The sequence below is a fragment of the Rhizophagus irregularis genome, chromosome 32 (assembly GCF_026210795.1).
Source record: "Rhizophagus irregularis chromosome 32, complete sequence".
Classification (NCBI taxonomy): Eukaryota; Fungi; Glomeromycota; class Glomeromycetes; order Glomerales; family Glomeraceae; genus Rhizophagus; species Rhizophagus irregularis.
This window is the reverse complement of record NC_089460.1, coordinates 289640-309642: the sequence shown is the minus strand read 5'-3', so window position 1 is coordinate 309642 and position 20003 is coordinate 289640. Positions and strand designations below refer to the sequence as shown.

The window sequence follows — 20003 nt, the reverse complement described above, 5'->3', positions numbered from 1 at the left end:
TTGTTTCAGAGTCAGAAAATGTGTATGGTGAACTTGACATTTTAATAGCAAAAAAAGAATGTCTACAAGTTTTTAGAGAATGCGGTGATTTAAACAACTACATGTGAGAATTATTTTATGAATTCATTGTGAATTTTCATGAATTCATGGAATTCATGTGAGAACTATTTTGATTATGATGTAGTTTGTTTGGAAAAAATTAGCTGCAGCCTAATCCCGATCTGGTTTAGATACAGATCATTGTATAATTTCATAAGGAACGTGCAGCTCATTATTTATTCGTTATAGTAAAATGAAATGATCTACATCACGTGATCATTAAGCTGTTTATTTCGTTTAAAAAAAATGATATGTAATTGATAATTAAATAAATATAAACTGGGTGTATAAATCAGTTTCAACCGATTTTGCAAAAACCGATTTAAAAAGGGTCCAACCGGTTGCACCCGTTTTAAATTTGGTTTTCAAAAATGCAACCAGTTCCAAACTCTAGTGGTAGTTTCATATTTCTAGGCGCGATAGATGCCGAGTTATGTGATAAAATGTAAAAATGCACAGTAGACGAAAATACAAAGTGCCGATGTGTGGTATATCTCATCATCTATCACACCTAGAAACACGAAACTACTACCATTCGATTCGTCTTGTCAAGACGAATCCAACGAGCTGTGTTTCATCTTTTTACGATCACTGGGTGGTGAGATATATAACAAAATGTATTTTCTTTTATTTTGTAGTATACACCCAAATTTTTGCATAAAACTTACTATATTATACATATTGGGCATCAATATCTATCGGGTATTTAAAATTTTAACATGCAATTTTGTTTAAAAATTTTATTTAAGTTATTTTTTAATAATTTTTTTTAATAATTTTTTTTTAAAAAAATTTTTTAAGTATTTGTTAGAATTTTTAAATAGTTTTTAATAATATTTATTAAAATTTTCAATAAAATTTATTTGAAATTTTTCTTTAAAAATTTTTTTTTTATATAAACTCAGATTTATAATTGTATAATTTATAATAAAATTTGAACTTATGTGATGATTTTGTATAAAGCTTCTAATAAAATTAGATGTATAAAGTTATATTAAAATTTTGGGTCTGGATCTGAGTTGTATATGTATTCTTCGGGGTCCTAGTTACAGATGGTATAAATGTAGTTGAAACAGAAGTTTCAGTATGCGCAGTCCTGACTAAAGAATTTTTGCGATTTGTTGAGGATTTCTCACGATTTGCTAGAGTAAAAGAAACAGATTTAACTAAAGATCTTCCATGATCTACATCAAATGGAGTAACGAGTACAAAAGGACCAGTAGGTGATTTTTCATGATCTGTGCACGGATCTTTAGGAATTTTTTAAGATTCTACTGTTGGCGTTCAGCAAAAGTTAATTATAATGTTAAATTGCAAAATATCAGCATCTTGACAACTAACTACCTAATAACATTTGTGCAAATATATTTTATTGGCTTTCATTCTGTCCTTCAGGAACATCAAGTGCTTGTTTTCTTCTTTGTCCTTCAGGAACGTCAAGTGCTTGCTTTTTTTTTTTGAGTTTTTTGCATTTTTTGACCTTTTAGACGCTATAATCACTTAAATTCTAAATTCGTAAAATTCGTATAGGAAAAATATTGTGAAGAAAAATTCAAATAACAATTAATTCAAAAAATTGAAAAAAAAAAATGTTAAGATTCATATAAATGTAAAAATATGCGACGATTCAGCTAACTGAAAAAAAATGAAAAAATTCTTACATTATAAATAATTGAAAAATTGGGTAAGGTTAAAAGTTTTGCCAGAATTTTTTTAAAAAATCAGTTACTCCTGAATTAAAATATATTTAATGATCAGTAAATTAAATAAATTAATTATTGCGACGATTCAGCCAACCGAAAAAAATAAAAAAATTCTTACATTATAAATAATTGAAAAATTAGGTAAGATTAAAAGTTTTGCCAGAATTTTTTTAAAAAATCAGTTACTTCTGAATTAAAAATATCAGTAAATGAAAAAAATTAATTACTAATCAGTAAATAAATTAATTATCTTTCAGTAAACAAAAATAATCAAGTATCAGTAAAATTTATATTCGCTTGATAATCAGTAAAAAAAAAAATATACCAAAAGTAAATCTTCATAAATATTTCTCACATGAAACTAATTAAAAAAATTTTCCTGCATTAATTTCTAAACTCGCATTGATTTTTAAAGAAAAATGGTCAGATATAAATGTTAAATTTGCAAGAGATATTTTTCAACTTCCAGCGGTTTGAGACAGCACGCTAATGCCAAACACCATGGAAGAACAACAACTTTTCAACCAAGTGAACCAAGTGAACACGTTCAAAGATTCTCGTGACAACCATCAAGAACAGTGGTTATGCCAGAACATGATGTTCAGTTATGGAACACACCCATTACAATGCCAGATACATTTACTTCGCATGAAAAATCCACATACCAAGATGATAATATTGGTGAAATGAAGGATATAATAATCAACGAAATTCCAACTCAAGATGCAGCCAATTTAGAAATTAAAAGGACATACTGTAACAATTGATGTCATGAAATAGGAATTTTTTTGTTTATATTACAGGTTCAAATTAGGAGTTACCTATTCCTTTTATACAATTGATATTAATCACTGGTAAAAAAATGATTTATCCTACACATATCTTACACATATTGGGTACTTAAAATGTAGAAAATCATACACAAATAATACACATATCATATACATATTGGGTACTAATATATATATCATACATATATCAGGTACCTGATAGGTATACTATATATATAAGTACCCGATATGTGTATGATATGTGTATTATTTGTGTATGATTTTCTACATTTTGAGTACCCGATATATGTAAGATATGTGTAGGATATGTGTAGGATAGACCATTTTTTTACCAGTGATAAGGAACTTCTTTTTAAAAGAAAAATATAGAAACTCAAATCTATTGTTAAGTCAGAAAAAGCTACACTAACAATTACTACTTTGTTTTTAGAAATTTTTATTAATGAATTTTATAGAATCATTTGGCAACTACGTTGCAACTTAGTAACAGAATGGGAATGTATAAAAGGGATCAAGAAACAAGACCTAAAGAAAAAAATACCAGCACATTAACGTATTGCATATGAATGAACTCCAACTCAGCAAATAGAAGGTAATACATATGATTTAAAAGGAAGGAAAATTCTCAAACATAATGAACAATGGTCAATTTCTTTTGAAAAAACAAGACAGTATATAATCAGTTTATTAGAGAAGGAAATAGGATAATTTGGAAGATATATAATAATATCAAGATGTATAAATACACATATAATTCTTCTTTTTGTTTAGAAGGTAGTAAAAGCATATACTAAAGCCATAGGATAATAATGATCCTATATAATCTGATAGCTACTATAGAAGAATATAGGTGAATTTTATATTGTATGGAAGCAATCTATAGGATGAGAACCCAGTTCAAAGTTTTAATAGATTAATTATGCTTATAGCAGAAAAATCTGTAATTCCATATAACTAATAAACTCATGAATTGCACTACCTTGCAAAAAAAAAAAAAAAAAATTCTATCTATTTTATCTTTTAAATTTTTATTATTATCACTCTTTTTCATGTTCATCTAACAATTTTCATACATGATGAAACACTAAAACTGTAAAATTTATGAAAATAAATCCTTAATATTATACACATTTGATTTTATTTTTTTTCTCCATCCAATAATAATTTGTACAGGTTTTGGTTTGTGAATCCATCATTTTTTAGTTTGATTTTGAAGATAATCTGCTGGTTCTTAAAGAAGATCTAGCTCTTGAAGAGGATCAAATTTTTGAAAAGGATCTGGTTCTCAAAAAGGATCAAGATCATTTGAATTTAATGGTAGTTAGTATAATAAAACAAATGTTTTCTGATGCTGTGAAAAATATTTAGCATCCCAATTGTCATCTCTCAATATAAGTGATAAAGTAGAGTAAGTATCAACACCTTTAAATATACATTTATAAATTCCCGTTTTTGAATAATAATTATGTATATATCCTTTAAAACACTAAAAAACTGACTCTTTGTACAATTAACCATAATGTGAACATTTCCAGCATGTCTTGAATGCTGTTTCAATCTTTCTTTTATATGATAAACTATCATTTTTTACATCTCTTCAATTGCTCTTTTAGGCAAATCATATATTGTTAGCTTTATAGTATTAGCATCTTTAATGGATTTTTCATGTTTAGCTAAACTTGAATGTCATTTATAAATCTGTCTACACATTTTACATTTTAATGTATTGCAAAGCGTATTATTTAGAGTTGACATTGTTAACATATTTTTTATTTTTTTTTTAAAAAAGAAATAATTAACCCAAAAAAATTAGTTAACGTAGTTTATAATAAAAAAAAGGTCTTTTTTAAGCTAAAAGTAACACGATATTAAACTCAGTTGCTTACTATAAAATTCACTCATAGATTCCTTATATAGTTGATGAGTTGCTTACTAGTATTGTTAATATTCAAAATCATTTTTAAAGTCCTGAAGATACCCCTATTTTGTGATTTAATATAATTTATTAAGCCACCAGATCTTATGATTTATGTTACACACAAAAGAATATGGTGATATAAAATTAAGCCCAATTTTTCTTATCTATCCATATGAATGGACTGACTTCCAGATGATAAAAATTTAAATATAAAAAGAACTTTTGAAAGTCAGCAAAAAAAAGTGAATAATATCATTCCAGTTGTTCAAAAATTAATTAATAAGAAGTTCTTCTTGGTGACTGATGGCGTCATTAAACATATCATTTATGAACGTCATCGGCAGGAACTTCTTAGTGCAAGACGAAGTGCAAATTGAGTAGAAAATGATATAAGAAGGTGGCATGCAAATTTCTAATGAAGTGATGTAAATATTAAATTATTTTATTTGATATTACCTTTTCTTATTAATAAATATTTCCTATTATTTATTTAAAAACGTAAAAGAAGATTAAAAATCATCGATAAACTAACCACGTTAAAGGACTGATTGGTAGATAAATTCTATAATGACGAGTTCTGATCTGTTCAGACTAAAAATCGATACCACAGTTCAGAAAAATTAAAGACCAATGAAAACAATCCAAATAAACGTAAGATCATCATCCCAGATCTTAAATGGAAATTGTCTTCCGTAAGTATTTGAGTAATTTTTACCAATCGGTGTATTTTAATTTAATACTATTTTTATTTGTATAACTATGTATATTTCTTTGAAATTATGTTAATACAGTCAACTCCCTCTATAGTCACTCCCGTTATAGTCACATTCTACTATATAGTCACACTAGTTGAATGTTCAAAACACTTTATTATTAAAATCTATCCTATATAGTCACAATCTATCTATAGTCACTATCACACCTATCCTCAAAAATCTTATATTAAAAAGAACCGTTTATAATCGCAGTTATATAAAGAATATATTAAATAACTTGGCATCTAATAATCGTACAAAGATGTATCATAGCCCTTGTTAGAATCGTCTCCTGAGACGAATCGAATGGTGGTAGTTTTATCCTTTTTCTTTGCAAGTGTTTACGGCCAGACCACCCATTGCCTCTATGGCATTAATCTCGGGTCTGCGTCCTATCATCTTCAATGGGCAACCATTAAACCGAAAGACTTAATTCCCTCAGGTAACAGCACCACTATAGAAGACATCCCCCATCGGGCCATTTTAGGCTGATCTGAAGCTAGGTACACGCCGCCTACTCATCCTATACCCATTGCATGATACTGATACTCAATTTATTTTACGACCTTTAGAGAGCATCTACTTTCATGGAGGACTTTCGACAGGTAACATCAACCATCTAGGTACCTTCCATACCACCATTTTAGTCGAAAGCTCACTCGAGCCCCTTCTGCCGCCGATTACCCAGCACCGATAGTACAGTTGTTTACCCCAAGTGGTATATTTTGTAGTGACCACTCGGACAGGAAGTAGCAGGCATCTGTCCAGGATCACCCCTTATGGTGGGTATCAACCACCAGGGATCACCAACCAGGCCGAGGAGTAGGGAATCGAACCCCATAGCCATGCTACCTGTTCTCGCACGAACACCTTGGTTGGTCTAAGACCTAACAGAAGGTCTAACTACCACTAAGACATTGCACCCTCAGCTTTACCATCTAGAACAACCATCTAGCCATTACTGACCCCAAGCGGTATCGTAGTAGCGACCACCCGATTGTGGGGTCCCCCCTCTACGCATAGCTAGCCGACCCCTCTGGACAGGACTGCGCACATGCCAATGGCCTCATAGGGAACGTTAGAAGGACACCATGACCCTTAGTTGAAATGTGCAGCCTAACCGTACACACTAATTCACCATGATGCAGTCCAACTACACTAATCCCCTGTACCTTCACGCTATTAAGTCAGTAGGCCCGCAGTAAAATTCTTTTTATTTCCGTGGTCATGGGAATCGAACCTGCGACCTCACCATACTCAGGCTTAATGAGGGTCTCAGTGACTAACCACTGAGATAGGGTGACCAACCCAGTTTTATCCTTTTTCGATCACTGGCTGACGAGTTATTCAACAAAATGTTAAACATCAGCATTATAATATTTCTTGATTTACGTTTACTGCGCCATTTAACATTTTGCTAGATTTCTTGGTACCTAGTAATTGTAAAAAGACGATTTATAGCTCGTTGGAATCGCCTCATCGAGACGAATCGAATGATGGTAAGCTCATCTCTCTGTGATCAATATTGACGGAGTTATTACTTAAAAACCATTTAATATTTTTTAATTTCGGAAATTGATCTAGTGATTGGATTTCGATGTATCTTATACCATTAGATTCGTCTCATCAAGACGAATCGAATGGTAGTAAGATCGTCTTTCTAGAATCAATATTGGCAGAGTTATTACACAAAAACCATTAATATTTTTTTAATATCGGAAATTAATCTAGTGATTGGATTTCGACATATTTTATACCATTAGAACCGTCTCATCAAGACGAATCGAATGGCGGTAAGATCATCTCTTTACAATTAATATTGGCGAAGTTACGATACAATAAAGTTTTAAGTATAATTCTGGCTAAAATTATGCTAATTTTTGGCCGGAATTATGATATACAAATATAAGAAATTTTTTATATAGTCACATCTCTTTATAATTACCAAATATGGACTGTCCCAAATGTGTGACTATAAAGAGAGTTGACTGTAGTGCAGTTTCAATATGTAAGAAATTGGGAGTATAATAATTACACAACTAATGAAATCAATGCACAATGGACTAAAAACAGCTACAATAGATCCCTAAAACAGTTTATCGAGAAATATATTAGGAATAAATGCTCTCCTTCAGAAGAAGCTAATGAAAACTAGAATCTATCGATTAGACTGGAGAAGATGAAAATCAAGATGGAGAAGATTAAAACCAAGAAGAAGTTGATGAAAATCAAGAAGTTGACAAAAATCAGGAAAACGAAGAAGAGGATCAAAATAAAAATAAAAAAGGTGTTAGTGTTATTTCCTCTGAATATGGTAGTATCAGCAGTGAATAGTGGGTAGTCAAATTATATAAATAACAATTTTAGCAATATCGGTATTTCAATAAAACTGATTTTTTTAATATATTAAATATTTTAAATATTTTAAATAAATCGTAAATTTTTGTAAATTTTTAAATAAAAATGTATGGCAATTAGAAGATTTCTTATTGTTATAAATTTATCAAAAAGTTATCAATCGGTATACTGATATGTCAAATAGTAAATATTTTATTAATAATTATTAATACCTGATTGTACCATATAGCGCTTAGCACTGCATACAGTACCTCCTTGTAATAGTATCCCTTCCTCCTATAGTATCCTCCAGGTACTATTCAATCTAAGCAGACTTTTTTGAATAGTACTGGAATACTATACTGTACGTAGCGTTATACGATACTCTATTAAATATCCTGATTGGTACCCAAGTATTTTCCTTTTGCACCATCTTTTGGCAGCAATCAGGTTTACCAATTGATGAAAATTTTAAAAAAATAAGGACTAATTGGATGGAATTTAGTCACCTGATTAGTTTTCGATTTGACATTATTTGACTAATAACAAAATTATCATATTATAAAATCATTACATTTTTGATAATCATATTTTTGATAATCATGTTTTTGATAATCATATTTTGATAATCTATAAATATAAATAAATTTGTTAATTTGAAATGCTATAATTAATTTGGGATGTCGTAATTAATTTTGGATGTCATAATTAATTTAGGATGTTAATTTGGGATGTTGTAATTAATTTAGGATGTTATAATAATTTAAAATGCTATAATTAATTTAAAATAATATAATTAATTTGAAATATTACAATAATTTAGGACTTATACATTTAAAATATCTTAATTAATTTATTTAAAATTTGAATTAAAATTATAAAATTACAATAATTATATTAAGAAATTAGATTTTTAAAATTAAAATATAAAAGAATATTATAATTATTTTGAAATACCATAATTATTTTGGAATATTAGATTATTTTAAAATGTTATATAATTAATTTGGAATGTCATAATTAATTTGGGATGTTATAATTAATTTGGGATGTCATAATTAATTTGGGATGCCATAATAATTTGGGATTTGTACATTTGGGATGTCATAATTAATTTGGGATTTGGGATTTATTTAATATATTTTTGGCAATATGTATATTCTATATGCACAAATACATGATCACTTTACCAATATGATTAAACTTATTGTAATGATTAATTATAAGTCACTTATATATTAAATTTTACAGAGAAATTACTATATATTAATTAAAGCTACATCTGCATAATAACGTAATAACACAGTTATTGAATATATATGTTATGCCTCATGCTTCAGATTAAAACTACAAATAGGATGTGATGAATTATATATATACATATGATGATCTACATAGTAAAATTACCATATATGTAATACATGTGATCTGGTGTTGATCTCATGCAGCGTGAGTTTTAATCTGAGGTAAGAATCAATCTGAGTCACAACATACAGTATGTAGATTAATTATAAGTCACTCATTGTAATGATTAATTATAATTACTTAGAGACTTTGCAATAAAAAGGGTCAGAAAAAATTAAATAAGTCCAGATTTGTTTTTTTTAGCAGTTCATTTTTTTCTACTACTTATTGTAATAATTAATTATAAGCCAAAGAAAAAAAGCCATTAACGTAACCTAGACTCCTAAACTCCTGTAGGATATATGTATATTCTGCTCTTACTGTATGTTAAGAGTAATGGAAGAGAGAAAATTTTATAGTAAACTGTGTGTTGCTAGAAGCCTTAAATCTTCTGTCGGTAAAAGATGTTTAAATGAATTTGTTCCATCTGGCTGGGACAAACTTTCTTATAATTTAGCAACAATACTAGTGAAAGATAAAGTAGTTGTTGCAGTAAACTTGAGAGTCTTATCCAACAGGTGTGAAATTTCCATTGCTAAGGATGGTGTTTGGCTTGAAGAAGATCATAAATATGTTAACAAAATTAAAGAAACCCTGGCAAATATATCTAAAGATGCTCCCATGACATTCAAACAGACACATAGCAGAGAGGATATGATAGATTTATCTTCAACTATATTGAATTACTGTTCTAAAATAATCAGGAATAGATCAGATAAACTTAGGAAAAGTATAACCGAGAATAAAGATGAAAATTATATTAAGTCTTTTTTAGAGTTTGTTAAGACTAGAATCAATGTTGATGACATATACAATGATGAGAAAATAGTTTCTATATCCACTGTTTGTTGCGAGTATTATTACATAGCAAAAAAAGATCCTGCAACCCCGAAAAGTTTTCTAAAACGCATCAGAAAGGTGGGATCATGCGTTGAATCTTTGTTTGGTATCACAAATTTTGTATGTAAAACAAAATACACACTTATTTTCTCATATGGATTTGCAATTATTGGATCCTGTTGTGATGATTCAACCCATTTTACCATGGAATGATATTGTCAAAGAATTTGTTGATCAAGTAGAATATGGATATTTAAAGGAAGCATGTTTGAAAGATTCTATGATAAAGAGAAATCTAAAACATATATATGGTGGCATAAATGTGGAACTGAATTGTGAAAGTTCTAATGAAATATATTTACACCCGATATTGAACATATTGACCAGCGTAATGAATCATGAAGAGAAAAGGATTTTTATAGCAGTTTCAAAGAGAACTTGTTTTTTATGTGATTTGTATATCAGATTCGTACGAGACAAAGGATATAATATTATCTTTTCTGGATCACAAAAGTTTTATAAGAAGTTATATAATCGATGGAAACTTCCAGATAGGTACAAGGAAGAATTCATGTCATTTGCTCAACTGGAACTCGATCAGATCATAGGTAATGAAATAAAATACGAATTAATATATGATTCATCTGATGATGAGGCATTAAGTATGGAGTATGATGAAAAAGAATTCGAAAGGTTTAAGAATATGCCATTTATTCGACTTTAAGTATGTAGCAGTTGCATTTTGTCGATTTCCTTTTTCTTTCTGTTCCTTTCCAATATATTTGTAATGTTTTTGCATAACGTAAATGTTCTGAATTTACCTGTTACAAGAAAGAGATTATTAGTTATTGTGTGCAAAAATTTTATTAGTAATAAAAGAAGGTACATAGCCAACAAAATAATTATCAAATTTACTACTAATCTATCTCTATAGTACTGTAACTATATTTAGGATCACTATACTCGTAATAAAATCTTGTATCCTCCCAACCTTCTTCACAGTAAGTTCACGTCAATTCACAGAATTCTCCTTTTCGTTAAGTGAATCTAAAATACACAATTTTTAAGTTCATATTAATGATATGGCTGATTTTAGGGTAGTTTGATATAATCCATATAGTAGAAGATATGATCTATATGATGGGAAGAAAAATGACTAAATTAGAATCCCAGATAATTATATATTATTGCTCAGATAAAAATTAAATCGGATTTAATACTTGATATAAAATAGGGTAAATTTTGAAGTAAAAAAGGATTTTTAGGGTAAATTTTTGTAATTTTCAAAGTGGTATATTATAAATTTATATATAATAATTTGATAAAATGAAAGAAACACTTTCTAATGATAGTACTTAAATTATATTTTTGTTCCTAAATTAAAAAGAAAAAAACAAATAAAAAACCAGTAAAATCAGTAAATTTTTAAATTTTCTCATGTAGTAGTATATAAAAATGGGTACAAAATTTAAAAATTTTTGGGTAAATTACTTCAAATTTAATAATAAATAATTAAAGCCGATTTAGTATTTACAAAATATTTTTCTATATTTATCAAAAGCAGGATGAAAGAGGCATGACTGCAGAATTGTAACGGACGGGAATGTCTTTCGACCGAGTATAAAAATATAGACGAACTGCTTACATGGCGTTGCCAATTTAACCATCAATGCCAAAATACACTTTACTCACATTAAATGGTCGTTATCAAACAATTGAGAAGAGTTTTATAGTATATATATATATATATTTGCAGAATGCCTCAAATTTGTCGTCGCCGAAGAAAGTAAAGAAGGTTTATTGAAGACAAGGGTCAAAATTTCTTGTAATTTCGCAACAATACTAGTGAGAGATAAAGAAGTTGTTGAATTAAACGTGAGTGAAAAATCCGGCCGGTATATAGTTTCCATTGCTAAGAACAAGAAGTGGACTGATAAAGATCGTAAATATGTCAACTAAATTAAAGAAACCCTGACGAATATATCTAAAGATGTCCCATGACATTCAAACAGGCACATCGCAGAAAGGATGTGAAAGATCTATCCTCGGCTGTAATGAATAAAGATCAAGAATATTATGAAGATAGATTAATTTGTAATAGAGCAAATATTTTATATTATTATAAATATGGAGAAGCTCTTGAAAAGAAAAGGAGTAAGAAAGTTATAAGAAGCTCGGGCGTAGATTGGGTAAAGATCCACTATTGGTCCCGATCACTGAGCTATCCGTAACTTGGTGAAAGTGAACCGATGTTCCACTGACTGATTTAGTTTCCTTTTCCTTCTTCCAATTTCGAGCATCAGTATAATTCAGGACCTAAATAAATTTTGGTATTAGTAATATTCTTGATCATTTTAAAATCCATTATCCGATTTCACATCCCACAAGATCGACTCGAAGTCTCAAACGTAAGAAATTCTCAAAGATATTGTCTTATGCTCAGTGGGGCAAGTGCCAAGTCGACTCAAAGTCTCAAACGTAACTCTCAAAGATGTTGTCTTGCGCCCAACACTGCTTCGGAGCTTGTTTCAAAGACTTGATTGACGCATGACTTGAAGTCCTCATGCCAACGTCACCAAAAACTTATCCAAAAAAAATAATAAACTTGCCTGTCTGTAAAGTTCAAGCAACTTATTCGCTCGTTCCTGCCTTGGACCTTTTTGAGTATTGGAAATGGCCAATTCTCAGGCTCGCGATTGAAAAACTCGTGCACCTTATTAATGGACATTGTTGATAAAAAATTATGATATAATCGACTAAGCCACTTGATCGTGTACTAATTATGTAATCCCTTTTTCTCGATTAAAGAAAATGCCAAAAAACAAGGGAAAAAACAGAGTACTATGAACTATTCACACTTCATAATATATTAACTGACCTCTTTTGACATTTTATTTGATTAAAATATAATTAAACACAAGGAAAACAAACCAATAAAAAAGGTAGCATCCAGTTGTGAAAGAAATCACGTATTTAATCAGTATTTAAATCTAACCTTTCATCCTTTCATCCTTTATAATACAGGAACATCACCAGAAACTCATCAAATGTGTCGAGAGATATGCTGAAGCTCGACAAAAAGTTCTATCTATTCCGGGCATCTCAGTCCTCGAAGATATCCAATATGCGATGGCTCTTATCCACGAGGAATATAAGGCCAATACCTGGCCAGATAAATTCAAGAATAAATATAATTTATCACTTGCAGAATCTCCATTAAAGTAAGGTCAATCGTCTTTTTGTTTTGTCTATTTACTTTTACTTTAATTTTGCATATTTACTAGGGAAGCTTTAGTTGCGGCCAGAATTCTGGAAGAATATTCAGACTTAACAACAGTTTTACATCGAGATCTTAATTACGATTGGCACTGGGCCGTTAATGAAACTGGAGAAATGCTTGATAAGACTATAGGATATGATTCATCATATGATGATCATCTTGAAGAAAGCGAAGGTTTGTAACGCCGTGCCTCCACAACATGAATATAATACATAAGGATGTACAAATACTATTAACCTTATTAGTTTAGTTTAGAATAAATAAAATATTAACTGCAATTTGTGTAATTCAATATACGAATAAAGTCAAAAGAAGTGAATCTAAGAAGAGCTCAACTGAAGCTACAGCATATAATAACTGGGTATGAGATTACTAGATATAACAAAATAATTGCAAAAAACTGATTTTTGAATTTTTACTTTTTTTTATTAGTATTAAAGTCAAATTATAAGTTGTTTTATAAGGCAATCTTTTATAGGTAGGTTGCAATTATGTTTTTAAAATGTTTGTGTTACAAGGATAATTATAATTTTGGATAAAAAAAAGTGCTTTTTCTGATTATTTAGTCCAAATTTTTGTATTTTCATGTATTCCATAATTAATAAAATCCTTTTTTATATTAGTTAATAAAATGCTTAACCTTTTTTTTTGTTCTTTTTTTATTACAATAAGTATGAATTAATAAAATCCAGATTCCCACATAAATACTGATAATTGATGTCTAAAATAATATTTTATAATTATTTATCACTGTTACCATTATATAATAGTTTCTACAGTTTACGAAAATAAAAACCCATTATTATTATATTACACCTGAATGTGATTAAAGTAAAAGAGTTAAGGAACTGTTATAGTAAATGAACTCAATAAACTATTAGGTCTATCATATTGATTTTAAAATATTAACACTTACGCTTATTATTTTTATTATTTATGTTGTTAATTCCTTTTTAAATGTTCTTCTGCCTTTCATTCGATTAAGGACTTGGGGTTGTTATTTTGAGTTGAATGCAATGGAGATATCTCCTTTAATGTTTTCAACATTAATTCACGCGTAGAATTTGTTAATGTATCTATTTGGTCTATACTAATATTTGATACATCAATCGGCGGTAACACTACAAAAAGAAATAAATTAAGTTAAACCAATTTTTTTTCTTGTAAATCTTTTTGATAATTAATTAAATACCTTTGATGTTAATTTCACCACCACGAAATATTTTACGTTTTGAATTATAATTATCGCTATAATTAGCAACCACAATAGGTACAATCGGAATTTTTGCTTGTACAGCCATATGAAAAGCTCCTTTTTTAAATAATAATAAATCTGCTTCTTGTAATCTTGCTCTTGTACCTTCGGGAAATATAAATACACTTGTGTTTTGTTTCTTTATTTCTTCTGCAGCATTTGTTAACGCTTGTACTGCACTACCATGATTTTTTCGATCAAGAAATACCGCATGACCAAGTGACACTAATTAAAATTAACTGCGGCATAAGTCACCATGCAAATCCCATGATATGTATCACCAGATCAAAAAAAGGCTTTCACTTACTGAACATTCCAAGAAGAGGAATAAATCTCAAAGAAGCTTTACCAACAACCACACAATGTTTAGGAAATATCCTTCCCAACACTAGTAGATCAACAGCAGCTTGATGGTTACATATGAAGATGGCAGGTCGTGTATTTAAATATTCTTCACCTTGTACTTTAAAAGAAATGCCTACAGCAGTACTAGCAAAATATCCGTAAGTCCTTGCTGTAACAAAATTAATTAACCCTCTTTTGCCTATTATACTAAATATAATCGCTATTAAACTTCCATAAGCTGAAAAAATTAATAAGAATATTATACTAATAAAAGCGCGTACTCCAAATTGTATTGTATTATTAACTCGACTTCCCGTATACAGCGCTGCTATTATTATCGCCGTTGCGAGCGGTCTTACTGGTACTACATCGAGCTTCATCTTTATTTCTTCAAATGAAATCATAATTATTTTAGAGTTTAAGATAGTTGTTCTTGTCAAGTTATTGAATATTCTAATTTGCAAAAGAGAGCAAAGGTAAAAACGAGTGTGCAATACAATAAATAATACAGCTAAAATAGAAGTTTATAATTGTATAAATTTCCTCAAAAATAAATGCATGTAGCGTTTATGTCATCAAACGGCCTCGTGAAAATTATTAAATTATTCTAATAAGAAATATAGAAGTGCAAATATGTTTATCAGGCTGAAAATATCCAAATTCAGCATTAGCACTCCCGATTTTAGACTTGAAGACCAATATATCGTAGTGCGGGATTCGGACGAAGTACAGCATAATTTTATAATTAGATTTTTATTAAAACAAAAAAACCGGGAGCATAATTAATTTGAATGGACATGGATATATTCAAAACTTTTTTTTGCGGCTAAATATTGTAAACTTAATTAAAGAACGAATAAAATAACAGAAATACAAGTTTTTTTTACAATATGTCTATATAAGTCTATCTAAGTTTGAGACACTACTACATAATAATACCTCTTTAACTATATTTTGGTATATAAAGAGCTTTATATATACAGTTTTGTAAAAATAAATATAAATATACAATTACAATTAATAATTATTACTATAGTTATTATTGACTATATAAAAAGTTAAAGGTAAATTATAACACAGCAAATGATACAATTTAATTATTATAACTTATTACAAATCATTTCATTGTGAAAATTAGTAACTATGGACTTAATACAAGTTTGTATTGATAAGAAAAGTACTATTTATTTTGGGAATAATAGGGTTTTTTTCCCGAAGTATCATTCATGAGCATGTCACTCATTAAATTTAACATGTGATTAACTATTAATTATTTTAAAAATTTCCGGCTATCTAAATGAGACCGGGAAATAAGTATAAATTCAGCTAATCACTCGCAAATTTTCAAAAATTAGATTACCGGTCATTTATAAATTCGGCTAAATTACTCGCAATTTTCAAAACTATTGTGTGCGACAGGGGATTATTCAGTTTTATTATATTTTTATTACATAAATTATATATAAAAGAAAATTTTGGCTATTCCAAATACAAAATCCTTAATAAAATATCTTAAATCGATTCGGTATGGAATAACACAACTATGACGTGATTCTATAGTAACCAGTTACACAAACGGGATCAAATAACGGGATCATCAAAATAACGCGATATTATGACGACGATCTTTATCTTTCATTAAAACCACGCACCATAATTATACAAAAATATGAAATAATAATAATTAAATTAAATCTATCTTTTCTATCTTATTTCTTTTAATTGAAAACGGTATTGGAAAAGAATGCATTATAAGGAAAGTTCACAAACACGTTTTTCCTATTATAAACGTGCTGGGATAACGTGTTATTTATTACGTACAAGTTCTTTTCCTAGAATATTTCGTTATATAGTTCTCCTCTCACTTTCACTTTTCTTTTTTGCCATATTTTACTTAAATATCATAACGAATCACCAATACTCTCCCAAGCAACATAATAACATAAACAGTGAAAATGATAATATACCACACACTTACTTTGAAACTTTAAACACAGGTGTCTTTAAAGGTCATACTTACATAGAATTATTACATTTAGAATCGGCCTGGGTTTCAACATTAGATTCTAAAGTGCCAGTAACAGTAATAATTTTTCACGCTAATAATCAAAATAATCAAAATGATGAAGATGATGAAGATGATGATAGAAATATTGATAAACAATTGGATGCGGTCATTTCTCAAACAGTTAAACCCGAATCAATTTGGATAATAACATTAGCAGAACAAGTAGATAATATAAATAAATTATTACTGGAAAAGAAGTTAATTAATTATGTTCAAGTATATATTAAAGAAATTGATAATTTAGGTCCATTTGCATATTTACAAATAGCACAAAAAGTTCAAACAAAATATATATTGTTGCTGAATTCCAGAGTGATTTTAGGAAATCGATATTTACAAAATATGTTTTATATATCAAATACAAAAGAATATAACAATACATTATTGGGTACTATGGGAGCAAATCTTAATAATATACCAAGTGAGGTTGATTATGAAGTTTCATTGACTTGTTATGATGATCATATATCATCATTTTTTACATATTCTAATGATGGTATGATGAAATATTCAAGAACATCAAAACGGGTTGATATGTTAACAAATATATGGTTTTTACAAAAACAATGGTTATCAACTTTATTTAAAGAGAATAATAAAGATGCCATTTATCTTCCATTAGAATTTTTGATTAGTTTTGCTCTTAGGTATCGTTCTAATATACCTTCCATTATACTTCCTACATTTAATCAAGAATCACGGGGTGATATAAGTACAATATCAATTCAAACCGTTACTTGCAATAACTTAAGTCGAGAGTTTTCAAATAATGCTGCTTGGGCACATTATATTGAACGTGGATACCCATTAATTGTAAAAGAATCTTCTAGTAAGAATAAGATTATGTTTATTTTCGATGGAATTTATCAAGAAAAATATTTTAGATCACTATATTGTAAACTATCATTGACAAGTAATAATTCGGTCAATGTTATTACAACAGGAAAAGATCGTGGATTAGATATATCAAGGTTAAGGAATATTATTAAAAACAAGAAATCATCATGTGGTCATATAAATGTTTATGATCTTGACGTTCGAACCAATTCATTCGAGAATGATAATACTAATATTAGAAATCAAGTGCATAAAGATGTTAAACATATGATAGAATTTTTAAAACCTGAAATATTAATTTATGCTAAAATTACAAAAGATTTCATCAATCAAGGAATTTCATCGGCGATTGAAGAATTTAATATAGAGAATACTAATACTATTACGGTGATTAAAATACCATTAGAAGAAATTGAATACGTAACAGGATTGATAATTGATTTGCCATTTTATTCATTAAAAAATTGGAATAAACCAAAAATTCAATTGCAAATAATAACACAGAACAGACCAGATTCATTATCACGATTAATTCATTCATTAAACGCGTCATATTACTTTGGTGATGATAATATTACATTAACAATAAATATGGACAGAGGAGCTGATCCAGTTACAATAGAATTTTGCTCGAAATTTCTATGGAATCATGGCTCAAAAAATGTTCGTCATAGAGTAATCCAAGGAGGTTTACTACCTGCGGTAGTAGAATCATATTATCCAAATGATTATAATGATTATGGTATATTATTAGAAGATGATGTTGAGGTATCTCCATTTTATTATCTTTGGGTTAAGTATACTATTTTAAAATATCGGTATGGTCCTGCTAAATATCAAAGATTATTTGGTATAAGTTTATACGGACAAAGACAGATGGAGTTGCATATGGTTGGTCGTAGACCATACGATCCTGAATCTATATTTCATGGAACAAAATTTCCTAGTCGCTCCCCTTATTTGTCTCAAGTACCATGTAGTTGGGGTGCGGTATACTTTCCTGAGATCTGGAAAGAATTTCATGAATATCTTATTAGAAGATTAGACGATGAATCAAATTATCATTCACAAGAAATCATCGTACCAAATAGTAGATCATCATTTAAATGGAAAAAATCCTGGAAAAAATATTTTATTGAATTAATTTATTTAAGAGGTTATGTTATGTTATATCCTAATTATAAAAACTTCACTAGTTTTTCTACCAATCATGCAGAAATTGGCATACATATTCACCTTATAAAAGACAAACCTGAACCCGTTACTATATTTGGTGTACCTTTAATGAAAGATTTTACCTTATATGATGAATTGCCAAATAATCATTTAACCGATTTCACTGAATTACCTGTAACTAATCTTTGGGGTAATTTAACTACTTTTAATGATTTAATTAATCGTGGAATTAACCTTCATAACAATATTTCTCAATGTCCTCCTCATTACAAAGAAGAAAATGATCAACTTAATTTTAGTACACAAGATATTTTTTGTGTTGATGAAGAAAAGAAAAGAAATACTACTACTCAGGATTATATAAATTTTGAAAAACAGCATCGTGAATTTTTAACGGAATCGGATCAACGTAAATTAGAAGCCTCGACGACAAGCGTAATATAGAATATAATAATATTTTAATGAACCCCCCCATATTGTAAAATTATTGTTCGGGAGATTTCATTTGTGTTGCATCTGATTTCCCTTCTTGTTGCTGCTTATCTCCTTCATTTTCATCTGATTCATAAGGTACATTCGGATCAGCAGATTTAAGCGCGTATTTTTGTAGCCACGCATCTTCGGACCATACTATAAACAATATTTTTTGTATAAACAAAATCTTCAAAATATCGAAATACCATTAAAGACTAATTACAATATTTTACCTGCTCTCATACTTCCATCTTTAATTCGAATTGGTCTCGCTAAATTAACTTTTATTACTTTACCATATAGTTCTGATAAATTCATATTATCTATTGAGGCTTGTGCGTCACTTGCTTCTTCAAATTCCACAAAGCCAAATCCGCGATGTTGATTATCTAACAAATGATTTAAAATGCATAAAAACGTATAAATTATTTACAAGGAAAGAAGGCTAAGCATAGAATGTTACATACGAGATGCTGGATCTGGTGGTATTTGAATCTCTACTATGTCACCGAACGGAATAAATGCTGCATGTAAGATTTGCTCATTTACTTGATCGTCTAGTCCACCTATAGAAATATTAAGGGTTAGAAGGTAGTGGTAAAATGTAAAAGAAAAAAAAATAATACATAATAATGCTCATAGTACCAACATAGATCGTAGTTCTATTATTGTTGTCTTTCATACCAGAAGTCATCTTTTTCTTTGCGTCGATCACAACATT

At 29.0% G+C, this 20003-nt stretch overlaps 5 protein-coding genes across 6 annotated transcripts; 3 read left to right on the top strand and 2 right to left on the bottom strand.

The window, feature by feature from the left end:
* Positions 1–9343: 9343 nt before the first annotated feature.
* Positions 9344–10571, top strand: OCT59_022860 (uncharacterized protein; the record flags this gene model as incomplete). Its single annotated transcript, XM_025328314.1, has 2 exons — positions 9344–9861; positions 9926–10571. 2 exons carry the CDS (start codon positions 9344–9346, stop codon positions 10569–10571), a joined length of 1164 nt encoding a protein of 387 aa, XP_025167160.1.
* A 2405-nt stretch (positions 10572–12976) lies between these two features.
* Positions 12977–13565, top strand: OCT59_022859 (uncharacterized protein; the record flags this gene model as incomplete). Its single annotated transcript, XM_025332796.2, has 4 exons — positions 12977–13068; positions 13132–13301; positions 13433–13488; positions 13560–13565. The coding sequence occupies 4 exons, from the start codon at positions 12977–12979 to the stop codon at positions 13563–13565; spliced, it is 324 nt and encodes a 107-aa protein (XP_025167159.2).
* OCT59_022858 (uncharacterized protein) lies at positions 13529–15187 on the bottom strand. The gene is made up of 4 exons (XM_025308737.2): positions 14690–15187; positions 14320–14607; positions 14044–14248; positions 13529–13900 (listed from the first exon to the last, which is right to left on the bottom strand). The coding sequence occupies exons 1-3, from the start codon at positions 15129–15131 to the stop codon at positions 14100–14102; spliced, it is 879 nt and encodes a 292-aa protein (XP_025167158.2). The 5' UTR covers positions 15132–15187; the 3' UTR covers positions 13529–13900; positions 14044–14099.
* Positions 15188–16471: 1284 nt separating this feature from the next.
* Positions 16472–19252, top strand: OCT59_022857 (uncharacterized protein; the record flags this gene model as incomplete). 2 transcript variants are annotated; one of them, XM_066150402.1, is made up of 1 exon in its annotated part: positions 16472–19252. In XM_066150402.1, one exon carries the CDS (start codon positions 16472–16474, stop codon positions 19250–19252), a length of 2781 nt encoding a protein of 926 aa, XP_066006441.1. The 2 variants fall into 2 exon arrangements, with proteins under 2 accessions (XP_066006441.1, XP_025167156.2); XM_025308904.2 differs by having other exon boundaries at positions 17138–19252.
* Positions 18735–19997, bottom strand: OCT59_022856 (Peptidyl-prolyl cis-trans isomerase cyp10). The gene is made up of 4 exons (XM_025328313.2): positions 19928–19997; positions 19750–19848; positions 19516–19671; positions 18735–19438 (listed from the first exon to the last, which is right to left on the bottom strand). Exons 1-4 carry the CDS (start codon positions 19974–19976, stop codon positions 19293–19295), a joined length of 450 nt encoding a protein of 149 aa, XP_025167155.1. The 5' UTR covers positions 19977–19997; the 3' UTR covers positions 18735–19292.
* Between the last annotated feature and the right edge of the window lie 6 nt (positions 19998–20003).

Bases quoted from the DNA above. Each gene is read 5' to 3' on its own strand.
- OCT59_022856 (XM_025328313.2), bottom strand. From the start codon at position 19,976: ATGACTTCTGGTATGAAAGACAACAATAATAGAACTACGATCTATGTT. The intron at 19,849-19,927 runs GTACTATGAGCA...ATATTTCTATAG, and splicing joins TAGAACTACGATCTATGTTG to GTGGACTAGACGATCAAGTA. The intron at 19,672-19,749 runs GTATGTAACATT...ATCATTTGTTAG, and splicing joins ACCACCAGATCCAGCATCTC to ATAATCAACATCGCGGATTT.
- OCT59_022858 (XM_025308737.2), bottom strand. From the start codon at position 15,131: ATGATTTCATTTGAAGAAATAAAGATGAAGCTCGATGTAGTACCAGTA. The intron at 14,608-14,689 runs GTAAGTGAAAGC...AATTTTAATTAG, and splicing joins TCCTCTTCTTGGAATGTTCA to TGTCACTTGGTCATGCGGTA. The intron at 14,249-14,319 runs GTATTTAATTAA...TTCTTTTTGTAG, and splicing joins TGGTGAAATTAACATCAAAG to TGTTACCGCCGATTGATGTA.